Raw genomic sequence first — 18,891 nt, forward strand, 5'->3', positions numbered from 1 at the left:
AAATGACAGGAGGTAATGAGCCTCCAATTAAATGAATTTAAAAAAAATAACAGGAGGTACTAGTCTGCCGCTTGGAGGCTGTAGACCCCCAATATAGGAGAAGTATGTGGGTGGCCTCTGGATGATATTCCAGTCGTCAGATTTTCTTTGTAGAAAAAAATGTATGAAGTAGCAAAATTGTAATCATGCCCTTTCCTAAAGGATTTATTAAAGTGCTAAGCAGAACCTGACTCACTGTTGATTAAAAACACAGAATGATTTTATTTCCTTTGAATTCCTTGCTTACCTTTCCTCCTCTGCTCTCAGGTGTTTTCCTCCTGATTTCTTATCCTTTGATGACATTGAAAGAGAGTGTTAGACAAATTCTCAGCTCAGTGAAATATTTCTGTCATTCATATTGTTCATTATACTGCCTGACATTTAGTAGGAATTATTATGTGCTGGGTACTGAACTAAGACCAGGTCTTCAGATTTTCTTGCTCATGGTGCCCTTAATCTCAATAATTTTTTCCTGGTACCCCAGGACCAAAAGATAGCTAATGTTCCCTTTATCAAGTTAGTTGAGTCAAAACTGTAAGTATTTATGTCCTAATGGCTTGAGCTTCCCAGGTGGCACTAGTGGTAAAGAACCCCGCCATAGAGATGCCGGTTTGATTCCTGGGTTGGGAAGATTCCCTGAAGAAGGCATGCAACACACTCCAGTATTCTTGCCTGGAGAATCCAATGGACAGAGGAGCCTGGCAGGCTACAGTCCATAGGGTTGCACAGAGTCAGACATGACTGAAGCAACTTAGCATGCATGCACAATGACTTAGTAACCATTTGAAAATAAAATACATTTAAACTGAAAGAGAAAGTTACATTTTTATCTAATTCTAAAATAACCACAATTATTTAATAGGATTTTTACAAATAGAAATAGGGGAATAATACAAAGGGGAAATCATAATGCTATAAAATGGTTATCACTCAAATATTTAGGAAATTCAAAGGAGAGAGTTGTATGAAATCAAGGTTTTGGCCCAATCACAGACTATTCAGAATATAATTCCATCAGGTGGTTTCTCTGTTGTACTTCCATTGCAGAGTTGGAGGTTGGTCAAAAAACAGATTTCATTGCTGTCCAGAAAACCAAAATACTTATTAACTACATTCATATATACTTCTATCTAGATGTATTAGGACACTTTTTCCTCTTCTTACCATTTATTTGAATTCTTGTTTAGGGTTATATCTTTAGAACTTCTATTAATGTTATCTTGTCATGTTTCTGTTGTTAAAGCTTCTTTGAGTCATTAAATTCAAGATAGTTTCATATGCTTATTAATTATCCACTTTATATTGTTTATTTAATTTAAATCATGAACTAGTCCAATGGGGAGTAATTTGCTGATAAAATTAGTAGAGCAAGTGTGTCTTCTGGATAATTTTCATTACCCACAAGCCTCCCTGGAGTATTCCATGGTTTATTAGCTATTATTAGAGTGGTTTTAGAGCTGATAATATATTTTCCCTAGAACCTGAATATTTGATCAGTTATTTTCTTCTAGGATCTAAAGTCATGAAACTGGTTTCCTCTTTTTCTTGGGCTGTGTCTTGGATGTTATAGTATTTAACATGATCAGTGAACCATTGTCTTTTTGGTAAATTTAACTATTATACAGTGCTGTTCATACTTGGGTCTCATCTGTTGTTTTAATTCTCCCACCTAGAACTAGTATAAAGGTAGATTTAGGGAGAGACTATGGAAGCTTAAGCTTCTGGGCCCTTTACTTTCACAGGGCCTGTGAGTGACAGGAGTTGAATATTCTAGGTAGCCAGGGAAAACAGGTCACCACCTAGAGGCATTTCTTGGTGGACATTCCTGGAAGTTGCCTAAAGAGGTCTCCGAAGAAAGGAACTTGAATTTCCAAGGCTCCAGTAATTTGTTGTGAATTTCTTTACATTCTAAATAAGTATTCCCTTTTGTACCTAAATTTGAATTGGTGATTTTGTATTCTTTTCCTGAAAGTGGGCCCCTGAGAACAATCTAAGCTTCCAAACCCACACAGCCTAGATCTGCCTCTGACAAGCATTATTTTAGCAGAATGACTCTATTTCTAAATTCATATTTCATTATTTTTCAGATAATTATTGAAGCCATTCGGGGAATGTCAGTAAGAAGTGATATTGCCATTGATGATATTAAATTTCAAGCAGGATCCTGTGCAGGTAACAATAGTTTTCCAAATTATTTAAGTTTGACTGAAAAGAGAATTTGCAATAGTTTCAAATCATAAGAATGCAAATTCAGTATTTTCTACATTAAAAATAGAGAAAACTATTATTGTCTATTTGTCTTTCCTGACAGAAATGGAAGATAAAAGTCAGCAATCATCAGGATATTCTGAGGACTTAAATGAAATTGAGTATTAAGCAATGATCTGAATCGGATTAACTAAACAAAAGCCATACCTCTCTTCAATCAAAATGAAAACAAAATAATACTGGACAGTCTTAACCATTTCATAAGTTATAAAATGACTTCAGAGCACTCTTTTTCATTACTTTTGCAAAAAATACCGACTCAGGGCTTTTTTTTTTTCTTTTTGCGTATGACAACTGTTACTAGAAGTACAGGCTGCTGGTTTTACCTAGATCATACATCTTAACCAGTTAAAAATACAAATGTACTATATTGTCGTCATTTTAAAGTATACAAATAAAGGGCACAATCAAATGAGATGTGCTCACTTAAATCTGCATTCAGTGAATGTACTGGGAGGAGAATAGGTCTTGTGGGTTTCCTTTTGAAGTTCAAGTGTCATAAATATTTTTAAAGTAATAATGTGTGATGCCAGTAATATCTGCAGAATGAATGCAGTTTTTCATGGTAACAAGTTATTCTAAGAAAATAAAGTCTTTTTTCTATGTTTTATTCATAGAAATGGAGTGTTAATTTTTAAATATGTTTACCATATGTGATAACAAAGGATCTTTCATCAGTGTTCCAGGATAAGTATTAATTAATGCTGTATTACAAAGCAGTGCTACCTTCTTTTTTCCATTTTTGAAAGTCATTCTGAACACTTGGATAGAAATTGCACTCTTTTTTTTTGTAAAGCAAGCTTGAAAATGTTTATGCACACACCCCTAAATTTTTCTAGTGTGTTAAACAATTTTACTGATTTTTAAAATAAATGTTTTGGTAATGTTTTGAGTTATATGAATTCAAACAGATGTAGTAAATGACTATCTTTTATTTACATGTTTAGAAAATTATATAGACATGTTTATATATCCAAACAGCTATTATGAAATTATAATTACCTAATAAAAAATAATTTGAAAATCTCTCACTAGCAATTAACCTTCTTCAACATATTTTTCTCTCTGTTTTTAAATTTCTATTTTTATTCTTTGGCTGAGTAACACGTGGGTGGTTCCCTGATGAGGGATCAGCACAAAGTCTTAACCACCAGACTGCCAGGGAAGTCCCAATATATTTTTTTGAATGAATATCTTCACTGTATAACTGCTGATTCTAATTTGAATCTCTACTCTGCTACAATTAAATGCTTCTTAATCCTTTCTGTTAGTGGCATAAGCACTGCAAGCATAGATACCATAATTAATTTTTAAAAAGTGTTTCATTTCACATAAGCGACCTCAATTTTCTCCAAAATTGTATCTTATTAGAATGTAAACTCTGTGAAGACAATGATTCCATAAATGAATGAAGTCATTCACCAGACTCTGCTTACAGACTACATAAACCCATGGTAATAATCAGCTTCCCAGGTGAAGCGGTGGTAAAAAATCTGCCTGCTAGCACAGGAGACACAGGAGATGAGGGTTTGATTTCTGGGTCGGGAAGATCCCCTGGAGAAGGAAATGGCAACCCACTCCAATTTTCTTGCCTGGGAAATTCCGTGGACAGAGGAGCCTGGCAGACTACAGTCCATGGCGTTGCAAAAAGTCAGACACAACTGAGCAACTGCCCATGCACATGTGGTAATAATCATTGCTAATATGTATCGAATATTTATTATTATCAGACATTGTTCAAAGAGCTTTACATGAATTTGCTCATTTAAACCTATAACAATCCATAAGGTAGAGCTAGTGATGGTTGTTACATTTTGTACGTAGGAAAATAAATGTGTTCACGTTCAGCAATAGTGTAGGGCTTGGCTTTGAACCTTGGTTTCACTATTCTTTAAAAAAGAAATGACAGGCCCAAAATGTAGTTACTTGTACTAAGTCCCACATCAGCCGACCAAGACTTAATAGCTAACCTAACTGCAGTTATAATCTCCCCTAGGATTGCAGTCTTAACAGATCAGTCTGGAATTTTCTGGTCAGCAGCAGTGAGGTAATCAGCCACATAGGCCCTTCTCATCCCTAAAAGGAAGATGAAGTAATCCACTCTCTCCTTTTCCCTTTCCCCTCCGGTCTATAAAAGCCTTCCATTTTGTAGAAATCCTTGGAACTCTTCTCTGCTCACTAGTTGGGATGCTGCCCAATTCATGAATTGTTCAGTAAAGCCCGTATATCATTACAGTCAACTTGGTTGAATTTTCTTTCAACACTGCCAAACCTGTGTTCTAATCCTCACAAGACTGCCTCCTGAACCTCCCAGCTCCCCTACCAACTCCATTCCCAATACCTAAGGTTCCAAGTTTCCCACAGGCAGGAGGATTTATTGGCTACCCTGGAAGTTGCCTGGCACCCCACTCCAGTACTTTTGCCTGGAAAATCCCATGGACGGAGGAACCTGGTAGGCTACAGTCCATGGGGTCGCTAAGAGTCAGACACGGACACGACTGAAGCGACTTAGCAGCAGCTGGAAATTGCCAAACCAGAAATACTACTTGGGACAAAAGCTTTGGAAAGGTGGGGGGCTGGGTGGCTGATGGTGATAGTGTTGCAGGAAAGGGGACCCCTTCCAGGGCCCGAAACTGGGCTCTTGTCTAACACTCGGAAATGAATTGTCCAAGGAGACACATCTGCTGACAAAGCAAGAGATTTTATTGGGAAAGGGCACCCGGGTGGAGAGCAGTAGGGTAAGGGAATCCAGGAGAACAGCTCTGTCACATGGCTTGCAGGTTTTATGGTGATGGGATTAGTTTCCAGGTTGTCTTTAGCCAATCATTCTGACTCAGAGTCCTTCCTGGTGGTGCATGCCTTGTTCAGCCAAGATGGATGCCAGAGAGAAGGATTCTGGGAGGTGGTCAGACAGGTGGTGTCTCCTTTTGACCTTTCCCGAACTCTTCTGGTTGGTGGAGGCTTATTAGTCCCCTGTTCCTTACCAGGACCTCCTGTCATAAAACAACTCATGCAAATAGTTACTATGGTGCCTGGCCAGGGGGGCCGGTTTCAATCAGGGTGCTTCCCTAACAGTAGGGGTGGGAAGTAGATGGGGTAGGGGTTTGGGGCTAATTATTGACTTAGGGCAGAAAGAAAGGAAGTAATTATTACCTTTTGTTGCTGAAAAACAACTTGAAGTTCATAAAAGAGAAGAGAGGAGATGGAAGGTGAGCGGATTTACTTATCCTCTCTCACTTATGCCCCCTTTGCATATTTCACTGATTGGATGCCACTCTTCCTTTTCCAGGTTGCCCTTGGCCTTTATTTTAACTATATTTCACCTGGATGAAAATTTGCAAAGTATTGTAAGCACAGTATAGTTTTCTCAGGTTTAGAAATGCCCCTGAGAAAGGTATACTAGCTAATAATTACTGCTTAACCAGTTAAACCCAGTGTTAGCATTTATTCCAGTTCTCACCTAAACACACAAGTGCTTCAGATGGAAACTACTTTTTCACACAGATTGCCTTTTCTCCTATAATTTGCTGTTTGTGTTGGAAATTATTTAGAAGGGAGCAAAGGACAGTCTAAGGAAAATAGGGCTCTGATGCAAGGTCTGGTTAAATGAAGAAAAAGAAAATGTTTAACAAAGATTTATTAAGAAATCTATGCTCCAGGTATTATACTAAGCATGGAGATCACAAAAGTCCTCACATGTCAGCAAGGAAAATAGAGATCTAAACCTGTTACCATAAGCAGAGCGCCAAATTGGAGAAACCATATTCCCAGGGAGTGCTTAGGAAGGGCATTTGAGAGGGAGGGCAAGCCAAGCCTCCAGCTTCAGTCTGGGCAGAGCAGAGAGAACCAACACGAACAGTGTTCTGGTGTCTGGATGTCTTCTGTCACTCTGGGGGCTAAGGCATGGGCTCTTTGACTTTTCACGCAAGGAACGTGTTCTCCAGTGTGATTTAACCAGAACAGGGGAGTGGGGAGAATTTTTGTAACTGACCATTCTAATATTATGGTATTTTCAACACGTGGATTACTATAAAGAGATGAAATACAATGATTAAGTGCACGGTTTCCAGATTCAGGCTGTCTCAGTTTAAATCCTGGCTTTGCCACTTACAGGATTTGTGACTGAAAGCAAGTCACTTCTACCATCTCTGACTCCTATTCCTAGTCTGCAAAACGGGGCAGCAAAATACTCATCTCTACTTCGTAAGGGTGCTGTAAAGATTAATTTAAATGAAGGTGATACATATGAGTCCTTAGTATCTGACACACAAAAGCATTTCTAGTTTATAAGGGTTGACTGAGATTTTTGGATAAATCACAGTTGTTTTTATATAGCCTTTCTCTACAAAGGAATTGTGAGTTTATAGTGCCATCTTAAGGATAAAGCAACCATATGCTCTTGTCATTTTTCATCTTTTTTTTTATTATTTGCAATTCAAGGTTCATTTTAATCAGCATGTGGGCAATGCCTTCCACTTTGCTCTTCCTACTCCAGCCTTTGTAAATGCTTCTTCTGTGCTGCTTACCTGTATTCATACCCCTCACAAGATTTATCATGCTAAACCTAAATTCTTGCTTTTATATCCATCTCCTCAAGATGGTTGCATATTTAGTTATGTACCCACTCTGCCTATCATATTCAACAAATATTGCTGAACTAAATAAATTCTCAATAAAGGCATTTAGTTTAGTACAAATACATATGTTGATTCATGAAGGATATAAGGATTCTCTTTGGCTTATCAAAATTTCATGGTCTAGATATCCATGCACTAAAAGTTTAACTTAAAAATATGTCACTGGCCAGTTGGGGCACCTGGTAGAAACAAATATAAAGACTCTTTGGAAGGCCACACACTCAACCCAGGCTGTACACGTTTCCTACATATTAACCACATGGAAGGGCTCACAATACAAAAGCACAAAACATTTAGTGAAACATTCACTAGAAGCACAAATCAGATGTCAACAAACAGCAGAATTAGATACCCAAGATGTCACGGCCCCCTTCCAGCTGTGTCATCACTCTAACATCTGCTTTCATTATCATTTCTCCTCTGCCTCCCTCCTCTTATAAGGACCTTTGTGATTATATTGGGCCTACCTGGATGGTTCAATGTAATCACCCCATTTCAAGATCTGCAATCACGTCTGCAAATTCCCTTTTACCACGGGAGGTATTATATTCACAAACTCCAGGGATTAGGATGTGGGCATCTTTGGGGAGCCATTGCTCTGCCTACCACAATTTTTGTTTGCTATTTTGTCAGATCTCTTTAAAAGGCCAATTTTGTTTTTCCTTTTCAACTCTATTTGCTTTATTTTCATAACTTATCTGACAGGCTAAGACATCCAATATAGTGCTCAAAAGAAGTAGTGATAGTATCATCTTTCCAGAACTTGAAGATATTTCTAAACATTTCATCATTGAATACGAATTAGCTGAAGGTTTCTGGTATTGCCTTTTATTGGTTAAATGAAGTTTTTTTCTACTCATGGTTTCCTAGAAACTTTAACCATCGATGTGTGTTGAAAATAATTATTTTTCCTGCTTCAGTCTCTCTCCTGCAATCTTTTAATATGAAGAATCATATTAACTGATTTGATTTGACAATAGTTAATCACCCTCAAATTCTGTAATAAGCTCATTTAGGTAATGACATATTTACTTTTTTAAACACTGCTACATGTATGCAAATATGTTCATGAGTAAGACTGACAGAGAATTATCTTTAATTTCCTTAGAAATTAGGGGATTTAGACAAGGTTAGACTCATAAGCGGAGTTGAATGAAAAAATCTTTCTTCTTTTTCTATTCTCTAAAGAAGTGGGTTAGAGCAGTGGCTCTCAACTGGGGGCACTTTTATCCTTTAGGAGACATTTGTCAAAGTCTGGAGAACTTTTTGGTTATCAAAACTGGGGTGGTGTTACTGGCATCTAGTGAGTAGAGGCTGACAATGCTGCTGACTCTCCTGCAATACACAGGACAGCTGCCTCCTTTTCCGCCAGCAAACAACTTTACCTTACCCAAACTGTCAATGGTCAGTGGTGCTGAGGCTGTGATTTATTTTTTCATTCTGAAGTAATAATCACTCTTCTCATTTTGTATTTGTAATACTTTTTTTTTTTTTTTTCAGAGAGGGCTTAAAAACTTATATAAGTTTCAGGCCCCATAGAACCTGGACCTGGTGGGAGAAAAAAAGGGCATTATATAGAAGAGAGGGGTCTGTGTGTGTGTAGGTAGGGGAGGGGGAGAGAGAAATCATTGAGTCAAAACCAATGCTGGAAAGGGGGGTGGGCGGAAGAGAGAAATTTTGTTTTTAGACATAAGTTTCAAATAATCACAGTTACTAAGAAATTGGCCATAAGCAACAATTTCAAGAAACTGAAGGAAAGTAATGACTGTGGTACATGATCTAGCAGTTATAATTCTTGATACCTATCCTAGAGAAATGTTAGTACATATACATAAAGACAAGTCTGAGAATATTCCCTGAGTAGTGTTTGTAAAAATGAAAAATTGGAAGCAATCTACTTGTCAAATCATTTAGTTCAGTTTAGTCACTCAGTCATGTCCAACTCTTTGCGACCCCATGAATCGCAGCACGCCAGGCCTCCCTGTCCATCACCAACTCCTGGAGTTCACTCAAACTCATGTCCATCGAGTCGGTGATGCCATCCAGCCATCTCATCCTCTGTTGTCCCCTTTTCTTCCTGCCCCCAATCCCTCCCAGCATCAGAGTCTTTTCCAATGAGTCAACTCTTCGCATGAGGTGGCCAAAGTACTGGAGTTTCAGCTTTAGCATCATTCCTTCCAAAGAACACCTAGGGCTGATCTCCTAGAGTAGTAGATAAAGTGTGATATTTTCATACAAAAACTCTATAGCAGGTAAAAGGGAGCCAGACTTATCAATATATCTGTCAACATGGATACATCACAAAAATATATTTTTGAACAAAAAAAGAAGTTGCATGACTATTCATACCATATTTTTATGTTAATACATTATGCATGTAATTATTATACATGTATGCATGTAATACATCGTTTATACAATAGTGCATTTACATAATGCTTCACACTCAAAATATGATTACATATTTTCTGTAGATAAAATGCACGTAAATATTGAAACAGCCTTAAAAGACATTACACACTGAACAAGTATAAGAGTAGTTAACTTTGGAAGATAAGGAGTGCACCAACAAGATTGAAGAAAAAAATGTCGAATGCACACAATTTTATCTGTATTCTAATTTTTACGAGTAGAATGTATTCATGTATTTCACATGTAACTTTTTAAATAGATTTAAAAAGACAGTTAAATTATGCCAGTTGTTCAGCGTTAATTCCTTTTTTTTCTTTCCAGTTTTATTAAGATATAATTAACATATAGCACTAAGCTTAAGGTGTACAGCATAATGATTGACCTACATACATCATGAAATGATTATCACAATAAGTTTAGTGAACATCCATCATCTCATATAAATATAAAATTTAAAAGAATGAAAATATTTTTCCTTGTGATGAGAACTCAGGATTTCTCTTAAAAACTTTCATATGTAACACACAGCAGTTTTACTTATATTTATCAAGTTTTATGTTACATCCCTAGTACTTATTATTCTTACAACCAGAAGTTTATACCTTTTGATCACCTTCATCTAATTTTCCCCTCTCCCCACCCTCTGCCTCTGAGATTACCAAAATCAGATTTGGTAACCACAAATCTGATTTTTTTTCCTATGAGTTTGTTTTTGAACTTAAAAATAGTTGAACTTAAAACCAACAAGCTTATGGGAGAGTTCAGCATCCCAGCTTGTGGAGATAATGAGATGAAATGTCACTCTCAGTTCCTAATACCAAAAAACTCACTTATTTTATAATTTATGAAGCTGATATCAACAGATTTAGAGCAGTGCTGACAATTACCAACTTTCTTTTCTATAGGAAGTAACTAGGTCTGAGGGAGAATGCTTATTCTCCCTCTAGATTTGAAATTGAGGATAAATTCCTTCTGGAGTAATTTAATATTGTTTTCCCCGTTAATATTCTCCAAAGAAATGAAGGCCCATTTAGCTCTAGGCTTCCTATCATAACATATCACAAAGAACACTTGAAATCTTACATTAATTCCTAACAATTTCTTGAATCTTTCAGTTGGATTTTGTATTCAAGAAATTAAAATTTGAGAAAGACACAAATCTGTTGAGACATTGATCCAGAATATAAAAATGAGTTATGAAAAAGCGCTTAGAGCAGCAATTTGTATATGGTACATGCCGTTAGTGTTAGATATTACTACAGTCCATTCCAATACTAATGTAGCTACACCAAGAAGCAGCAGATATTTCGATTGTTTTCAACTTTAGTATGATGTTAGAAACCAATTTTTAAAAATTAAGAACTCCAGAGATAAGATATTTTTACCTCTAGCAGAATTTGTCTGGGGTTTTAGCTCTCTGTGAGAAAGGTGATCATTATCTTTAGTCCTCCAGATCAGTTCCTTCACTAAGTTGATCAGAGAGAGAGAGAGAGAGAGAGAGAAAGTGTGTGTGTGTGTGTGTGTGTGTGTGTTTATAGGGTTGCTCCTGGGAGTCAAGGACTTAGGTTTTAGCATCTGACTTCCCTCCCTCCCTGAGCCTTGAGGGTTCACTCTTCTACTTTATGAATTTACCAAAAGCAAAAGGAATATTCCCTCTCACTTGGTATATAAACCAGAGGAGAGTATTCCTGTTAACCTGTGAGGGTTCTTGTTAGAACTGGCAGAGAAAACTATCTCAGTCAGAGATGGCTCAGTGGAGTCCCACTCCATGGCTCTTGCCCCCACCTTCCTGCTACTGTGGCATCATTATTCAGGGCTTGGAGTGAAGCTAAGAAACAAAGATGGCATTCTGATGGTGAGGTGAAATATATTTATAATCCTTGACCCTACCCTGTCTGCCAGCTTTTTGTTTGTGTCAGTTTTAAAGCTTCTGCAGAATTGGAAAGCCATCATTAAAATGCCCCCTGCTCACTTATTCCTTGGTCAATAAAAAGTTAAATACAATTGCTTTGTCATGTCTATTAGCTAGCAAGGATGGCACAATGAATTCAACTCATGACTGCACTTTAAATCATGGATGTGTAGGATTAACCATTTTGGCTTACTCATTCATTAGCATCAGATTCTGGTTAATTGATATTCCATTTCTAAAGACCTCCTTTTACTTTTTAACACTACCCTTTTCAACAGTTTTCACCAGTGCACTTAAAGAAACCAATTGTGGTTGGTTAATAAATACATGTCTATACCTTTATGAGTGTATGAAATTTTTGAAGAATATTAGGAAGCACTGGGCTTGAATCTGCCTGCCACTGTAACAGACGGTTTGATCCCTGGGTTGGGAAGATCCCTTGAAGGAGGAAATGTCAACTCACTCCAGTATGCTTGCATGGGAAATCCCATGGACAGGGAAGTCTGGTGGGCTACGGTCAATTGTTCTGCAAGGAGTCAGATAAGTCTTAGAGACTTAGGATGCACAAGCTTGTATAACCTGCCAGCATCTGTCTGGTTCATGCTAACTTCCAGTCATACAGAGCCCAACAAAAGAGAAGTATTTAGATAAATTATAGTACATCTGTTTGATGGAATGCTATATAGTTACTTAAACCATGTTACAGAAAAATATTTTTTATTATTTATTTTAAATTGGAGGATAATTGCTTTACAATGTTGTGTTAGTCTCTGCTATACATCAGTGTGAATTAGCCATTAAGTATACATATACGCTCTCCCTCTTGAGCCTTCTTCTCACCTAGAAAAATACTTAATGGCATAAAAAGATATTCATCTATTCCTGCTTTATTGACAATGCCAAAGCCTTTGACTGTGTGGAGCACAATAAACTGTGGAAAATTCTGAAAGAGATAGGAATACCAGACCAACTTACCTGCCTCTTGAGAAACCTATATGCAGGTCAGGAAGCAACAGTTAGAACTGGACATGGAACAACAGACTGGTTCCAAATAGGAAAAGGAGTACGTCAAGGCTGTATACTGTCACCCTGTTTATTTAACTTATATGCAGAGTACATCATGAGAAACGCTGGGCTGGAAGAAGCACAAACTGGAATCAAGATTGCCAGGAGAAATTATCAGTAACCTCAGATTTGCAGATGACACCACCCTTATGGCAGAAAGTGAAAAAGAACTAAAGAGCCTCCTGATGAAACTGAAAGAAGAGAGTGAAAAAGTTGGCTTAAAGCTCAACATTCAGAAAACGAAGATCATGGCATCCAGTCCCATCACTTCATGGCAAGTAGATGGGGAAAGAGTGAAAACAGTGACAGACTATTTTTTGGGGCTCCAAAATCACTGAAGATGGTGATTGCAGCCATGAAATTAAAAGACGCTTACTCCTTGGAAGGAAAGTTATGACCAACCTAGATAGCATATTCAAAAGCAGAGACATTACGTTGCCAACAAAGGTCTGTCTAGTCAAGGCTATGGTTTTTCCAGTAGTCATGTATGGATGTGAGAGTTGGACTATAAAGAAAGCTGAGCACTGAAGAATCAATGCTTTTGAACTGTGGTGTTGGAGAAGACTCTTGAGAGTCCCTTGGACTACAAGGAGATCCAACCAGTCCATCCTAAAGGACATCAGTCCTGAGTGTTCATTGGAAGGACTGATGTTGAAGCTGAAATTCCAATACTTTGGCCACTTGATGCAAAGAAGTGACTCATTGGAAAAGACTCTGATGCTGGGAAAGACTGAAGGCAGGAGGAGAAGGGAACGACACAGGATGAGATGGTTGGATGGCATCACCGACTCAATGGACATGAGTTTGGGTGGACTCCGGCAGTTGGTGATGGACTGGGAGGCCTGGCATGCTGCGGTCCATGGGGTCGCAAAGAGTCGGACACGACTGAGCAACTGAACTGAACTGAACTGAATATATTAAGTGAGATAAAGAGGGTTAAATAACAGTATATATAAGTTGTGCAGTATAATTCTACTTTTTTCAACAAAAGGACCATAACATACATACACAAAGAAAAAAGATATTAAAACATACACCAAAATCTTAACAGTGATTAGTCTGGGTAGAGGAATTATGAGTAGACCATCCCCATGGAAAAGAAATGCAAAAAAGCAAAATGGCTTTCTAGGGAGGCCTTACAAATAGCTGTGAAAAGAACAGAAGCGAAGAGCAAAGGAGAAAAGGAAAGATATAAGCATCTGAAAGCAGCGTTCCAAAGAATATCAAGAAGAGATAAGAAAGCCTTCCTCAGCAATCAATGCAAAGAAAGAGGAAAACAATAGAATGGGAGAGACTAAAGATCTCTTCAAGAAAATTAGAGATACCAAGGGAATATTTCATGCAAAGATGGGCTCGATAAAGGACAGAAATGGTATGGACCTAACAGAAGCAGAAGATATTAAGAAGAGGTGGCAAGAATACACAGAAGAACTATACAAAAAAGATCTTCACAACCCAGATAATCACGATGGTGTGATCACTGACCTAGAGCCAGACATCCTGGAATGTGAAGTCAAGTGGGCCTCAGAAAGCATCACTACGAACAAAGCTAGTGGAGGTGATGGAATTCCAGTTGAACTATTCCAAATCCTGAAAGATGATGCTGTGAAAGTGCTGCACTCAACATGCCAGCAAATTTGGGACACTCAGCAGTGGCCAGAGGACTGGAAAAGGTCAGTTTTTATTCCAATCCCAAAGGAAGGCAATGCCAAAGAATGCTCAAACTACTGCACAATTGCACTCATCTCACACACTAGTAATGTAATGCTCAAAATTCTCCAAGCCAGGCTTCAGCAATATGTGAACCATGAACTTTCAGATGTTCAAGCTGGTTTTAGAAAAGGCAGAGGAACCAGAGATCAAATTGCCAACATCCGCTGGATCATGGAAAAAGCAAGAGAGTTCCAGAAAAACATCTATTTCTGCTTTATTCACTATGCCAAAGCCTTTGACTGTGTGGATCACAATAAACTGTGGAAAATCCTGAAAGAGATGGGAATACCAGACCACCTGACCTGCCTCTTGAGAAATTTGTATGCAGGTCAGGAAGCAACAGTTAGAACTGGACATGGAACAACAGACTGGTTCCAAATAGGAAAAGGAGTACGTCAAGGCTGTATATTGTCACCCTGCTTATTTAACTTATATGCAGAGTACATCATGAGAAATGCTGGGCTGGAAGAAGCACAAGCTGGAATCAAGATTGCCTGAAGAAATATCAATAACCTCTGATATGCGGATGACACCACCCTTATGGCAGAAAGTGAAGAGGAACTAAAAAGCCTCTGGATGAAGGTGAAAGAGGAGAGTAAAAAAGTTGGCTTAAAACTCAACATTCAGAAAACAAAGATTATGGCATCTGGTCCCATCACTTAATGGGAAATAGATGGGGAAACAGTGGAAACAGTGTCAGACTTTATTTTTCTGGGCTCCAAAATCACTACAGATGGTGACTGCAGCCATGAAATTAAAAGACGCTTACTCCTTGGAAGGAAAGTTATGACCAACCTAGATAGCATATTCAAAAGCAGAGACATTACTTTGCCAACAAAGGTCCATCTAGTCAAGGCTATGGTTTTTCCTGTGGTCATGTATGGATGTGACAGTTGGACTGTGAAGAAAGCTGAGTGCCGAAGAATTGATGCTTTTGGACTGTGGTGTTGGAGAAGACTCTTGAGAGTTCCTTGGACTGCAAGGAGATCCAACCAGTCCATTCTGAAGGAGATCAGCCCTGGGATTTCTTTGGAAGGAATGATGCTAAAGCTGAAACTCCAGTACTTTGGCCACCTCATGTGAAGAGCTGACTCAATGGAAAAGACTCTGATGCTGGGAGGGATTGGGGGCAGGAGGAGAAGGGGACGACAGAGGATGAGATGGCTGGATGGCATCACTGACTCAATGGATGTGAGTCTGAGTGAATTCTGGGAGTTGGTGATGGACAGGGAGACCTGGCGTGCTGCGATTCATTGGGTCGCAAAGAGTCGGACACTACTGAGGGACTGAACTGAACTGAACTTCCCCTTGTGTATGTTTGTTTTTTTCTGTGTTTCCTAAATTTCTGCATTTAACACATATTGTGTTTGTGGTTATAAATAAAACCAGTAACATTTTCCTTTTCAGAGGATGACGGTAGAGCATGACGGACTGACAGTCTAGACAAGAACTCACAATCTGTATGCATTATATATGGTGTCATTTCCCAATAGCTCAGTGGTTAGATTCCACCTGTAATGCAGGAGACACAGGAGATATATGTTAGATTCTTGGGTTGGGAATATCTCCTGGAGGAGGAAATGGGAACCCACTCCAGTATTCTTGCCTGAAAAATCCCAGGGACAAAGGAGCCGGAAGCACAAGCGGCTCCTCACAGTCCATGGGGTCACAAACAGTTGGACATGACTGAGCCTAAACACACACACACACACACACACACACATTTCCCAACTCAACTTTATAAGCACAGTTTGAGTAGTTCACTGAAGATCTAATGATAGTATAAAATGATTAGATTGGTTTCCTGCTTTCAACCCTCATTACCACTGCATGTATTATTTTACCATTAGGTTCCTCTAAATGCAATGATTTCTTCAAAGAATCTGACTCTTTTAATGCTCTTGAAGAAGGTTACCAAATCACTTCTCAGAAAGTTTGTACTAGCAGTGTAGCAAATAAGGGTATAGTACCCTCCTAGGCCCTATTTTTAAAAAGATTATTTCCTGCCTTTTGAACAGTTTTAAAGGTATTATTTAATTTGCTGAAAAACTAAAAATTTTCTAACAACCAAGACATGTTCACATTTAAAAAAAAATTTTATTCTTTCTTCGGTTACAAGTTTTAAAGAGTGCAGATTTCAGTTGTGTGAGGAGAAGCAGGGGCTTGGGAAAGGAGCATTTATCCTGGAGTGGGGAATCAGGGTTTTCTGCAATAGCTTTTTAAATGGCCTCCGAACTTCCAGGCTTGACTCTGAGGAATCAGCAACCAGAGTGCCTCATTTAAAAACTTTAATCAGATCTTGTCTCTCTCCTGCTTAAAACCATCCAATGGCTTCCCATTGCTTTTAAAATAAAATGCATGATGGGCAAGGCCCCCCTAAGCAAACTTGCTCACTTCAGTATAGCTTAGCCCGCCTTCCCTTTGTTCCTCATTCTGCTGGTTTCCACCTCAGAGCCTCTGTGCTTGCCTGGAATGCTCTTTTCTCATTTCCTCCGCTAGCTCCTTGTTCTCCAGGATTTAGCTCAAGTATCACTTTCTCTGACAGGCCTTCCCTGCTTCTCTCATACATTCATTCTGTTTTTTCCTTCATGACACCTATCACCGCCTGAAATTATCTTGATCCTATGTAGGTTATCTTGTTCTTTTCCTGTCTTCCACACCAAAACGTAAGCTCTGAGACCTGCTTGCCTGGCTCCCTCACTGCCTCAGTAGCCTATTGTAGATCAGATATGATTATAGTGAGTGAAGACCTGCAGAGGCCTCAGTGAACCTCATCTTTAATAAGGGAGTTAACTAGATGAACGTGACTAGGTTTAAGTGGAAGCATCCTCTTAACAATGCCAGCGTGCTCGGTGGGGCATTTCTAGAAAGGTCGAAGGAGGAATTCTTACTAGGGAATTAGGGAGCGGGGGTGGTGGTGGGGGTAGTGAAGAAAACCTGTGCCGTGCAATCTTTCCACCTGTTGGAGAGCGCAACAGACCCGAGGGCTATGTTTTAAGGGAAGAGCTGGCATAGAGTCATTTGAAAGCTTGCACTGTTGGGGTTTTTATTTTTGTTTTGACACGGGGACCTGATTAAAACCAGTCAGAACATGACGAGGTCCCGCGCTCCCTCCCCTCGTGGACGTTTCCTTGAGCGCTGAAAAGGCTTTCAAAACATTAAATGCAGCTGACATTTTTTTTTCGGAGTTAAAAAAAAAAATCGGCAAAATGCAGAAACATACAGAGCAGTCCTGTGGCCGCTTCCCGCGGGGTGGTCCCGTGAGCCACCCCGTCCCATTCCCGCCAGCTCGGGTCTCCCAGGACCCGGGAGGGGGGGAAGGGGGGGGGCATGCCCTGTGACGCTACCAGGCAGGGACTGCGCAGGCGCCGGGGCGGGCTCTCGCGCAGTCGCGCGCCGCGCTGTTCGCGCGGGAGTGGGACGCCGGGGCGCTGGGGCTGTAGGAAGGTGGGAACGGAAGCCACAGCCGAGAAGAGAGACCGCCAGGATGGCGACACCGAGCAGGAGAACGTCCACTCAAAGCCCCCTGGCCTCCAAGAGAGCTATCCTGAGTGATCCCTCGTCGGAAGTCCCGAGCAAGAAAAAGAGTTCGGTCCCACCGGCGGCGCCACGGCCACTGCCGTCGTCCGGGCCTTTCGTGGAAGGCTCTATCGTCCGCATCGCGATGGAGAACTTCCTGTGAGTGACCGGAGGCCGTGCCGCGGCGTGGGAGGCCAGCGGCCGGCACACGAGGGCCGCAGGCTGCGTGCGTGCCGGGGGCGGGTCTGTAGAGGTGTGCCTGGCTTTTGAGGCTTTTGGTAAATTCGTCCGGGGATTGCGGTGAGGATATTTACTTGTGGGCCGTGGAGATTGACGTGTTTGTTGATGCAGGTGTGTGCCTTGTGTTTTGCAGTTTTTTAATTCTTAATGCCAAAGTTGTGTGAAGGCGTCAAATGGCGGGCAGTGGACGTAGTAGGAATTACATCTCCCGCTGGGAGTCACGGCCTGTAGACATAATCTGAAATTCACAAAACTATGGTCCTGGGAAGTCAAAAAGCAGCGGTTAAATCAGCGACAGTGACGCTGTGCTGTGGCACATTTCGTGAAGAGATAGCAGTTGCCAGGTGGACAAAGATGGTGATGGTTGTGATGGATGGAGACGTTTCCTGAAATGTACCAGAAAATTAAGCCCAGCTCTCAATTGTTGCTTGACTCCTTCATATCTGACTTTCTTCCCTGGTTGCTTGCTCACCCTTCAGACAACTAATCATAGTATTCACTTTAGAATTTAGTAAAGATGTTGTAACACAACTACCGTATATCCGTCTAGCACCTTGCAGTTCATTTGTCTATTATATTTTAAGCTTCCACAGTGGCCTAAGGAAAACAATTACAGTAACAATAAGGACATTTTTTTAAAGCATCTATCCTGTGCCAGGTATAGAAATAGGTACTTTATTTACACAGTACCCTCATTCATGCCTCATAACTCTTGGTAGCATCGCCACTGATAAGCTCAGAGAGGTTGATTTGCCCGGGTTTACTCAGCTGATAAGTAGCTGAATTGTTGTTTTAATGCAAATCAGGAAAGATAAATATAATCAAATGAAGTGTCTGCCATAATTATATATATATATATGTGTGTGTGTATCAGGATGCCGTGGGGGCACAAAGGATGAAATGATTAATTTCCTCCACAGTTGTGAGAAGGGCCTTGTACTGGAGGATATGAAAGTCTTAAGGGAAGAGCATGGAACTGCCTGAAACAGTTTGCTGTATTTAGTAAGTTTCCAGTATCCTACTATGATTAGGACATAGGATGTGAGTGTATGGATAGAGTGATACTGATGATATATAGCATTATTG

General features: G+C 39.8%; 2 protein-coding genes across 8 annotated transcripts in view; both read left to right on the plus strand.

Moving 5' to 3' along the window:
- The window catches only part of MAMDC2 (MAM domain containing 2), a 163,206-nt gene extending 159,871 nt beyond the window's left edge, over positions 1-3,335 (plus strand). Inside the window, exons 13-14 of the mRNA XM_002689639.7 lie at positions 2,127-2,211; positions 2,351-3,335. Of these exons, the coding sequence (XP_002689685.1) occupies positions 2,127-2,211; positions 2,351-2,415 (150 nt within the window). The 3' untranslated portion in view covers positions 2,416-3,335. The remainder of the gene's footprint in view (positions 1-2,126; positions 2,212-2,350) is intronic.
- A 14,096-nt stretch (positions 3,336-17,431) lies between these two features.
- Positions 17,432-18,891, plus strand: part of SMC5 (structural maintenance of chromosomes 5) — a 117,975-nt gene continuing 116,515 nt past the window's right edge. For 6 of the 7 annotated variants that reach the window (XM_024996166.2, XM_024996167.2, XM_002689640.7 and 3 more), the window contains exon 1: positions 17,432-17,724. In XM_024996166.2, coding sequence (XP_024851934.1) covers positions 17,534-17,724 — 191 coding nt within the window. In that variant the 5' untranslated portion in view covers positions 17,432-17,533. The remainder of the gene's footprint in view (positions 17,725-18,891) is intronic. The other variant, XM_059889455.1, reaches the window with a different exon arrangement.

The sequence above is a fragment of the Bos taurus genome, chromosome 8 (assembly GCF_002263795.3).
Source record: "Bos taurus isolate L1 Dominette 01449 registration number 42190680 breed Hereford chromosome 8, ARS-UCD2.0, whole genome shotgun sequence".
NCBI lineage: Eukaryota > Metazoa > Chordata > Mammalia > Artiodactyla > Bovidae > Bos > Bos taurus.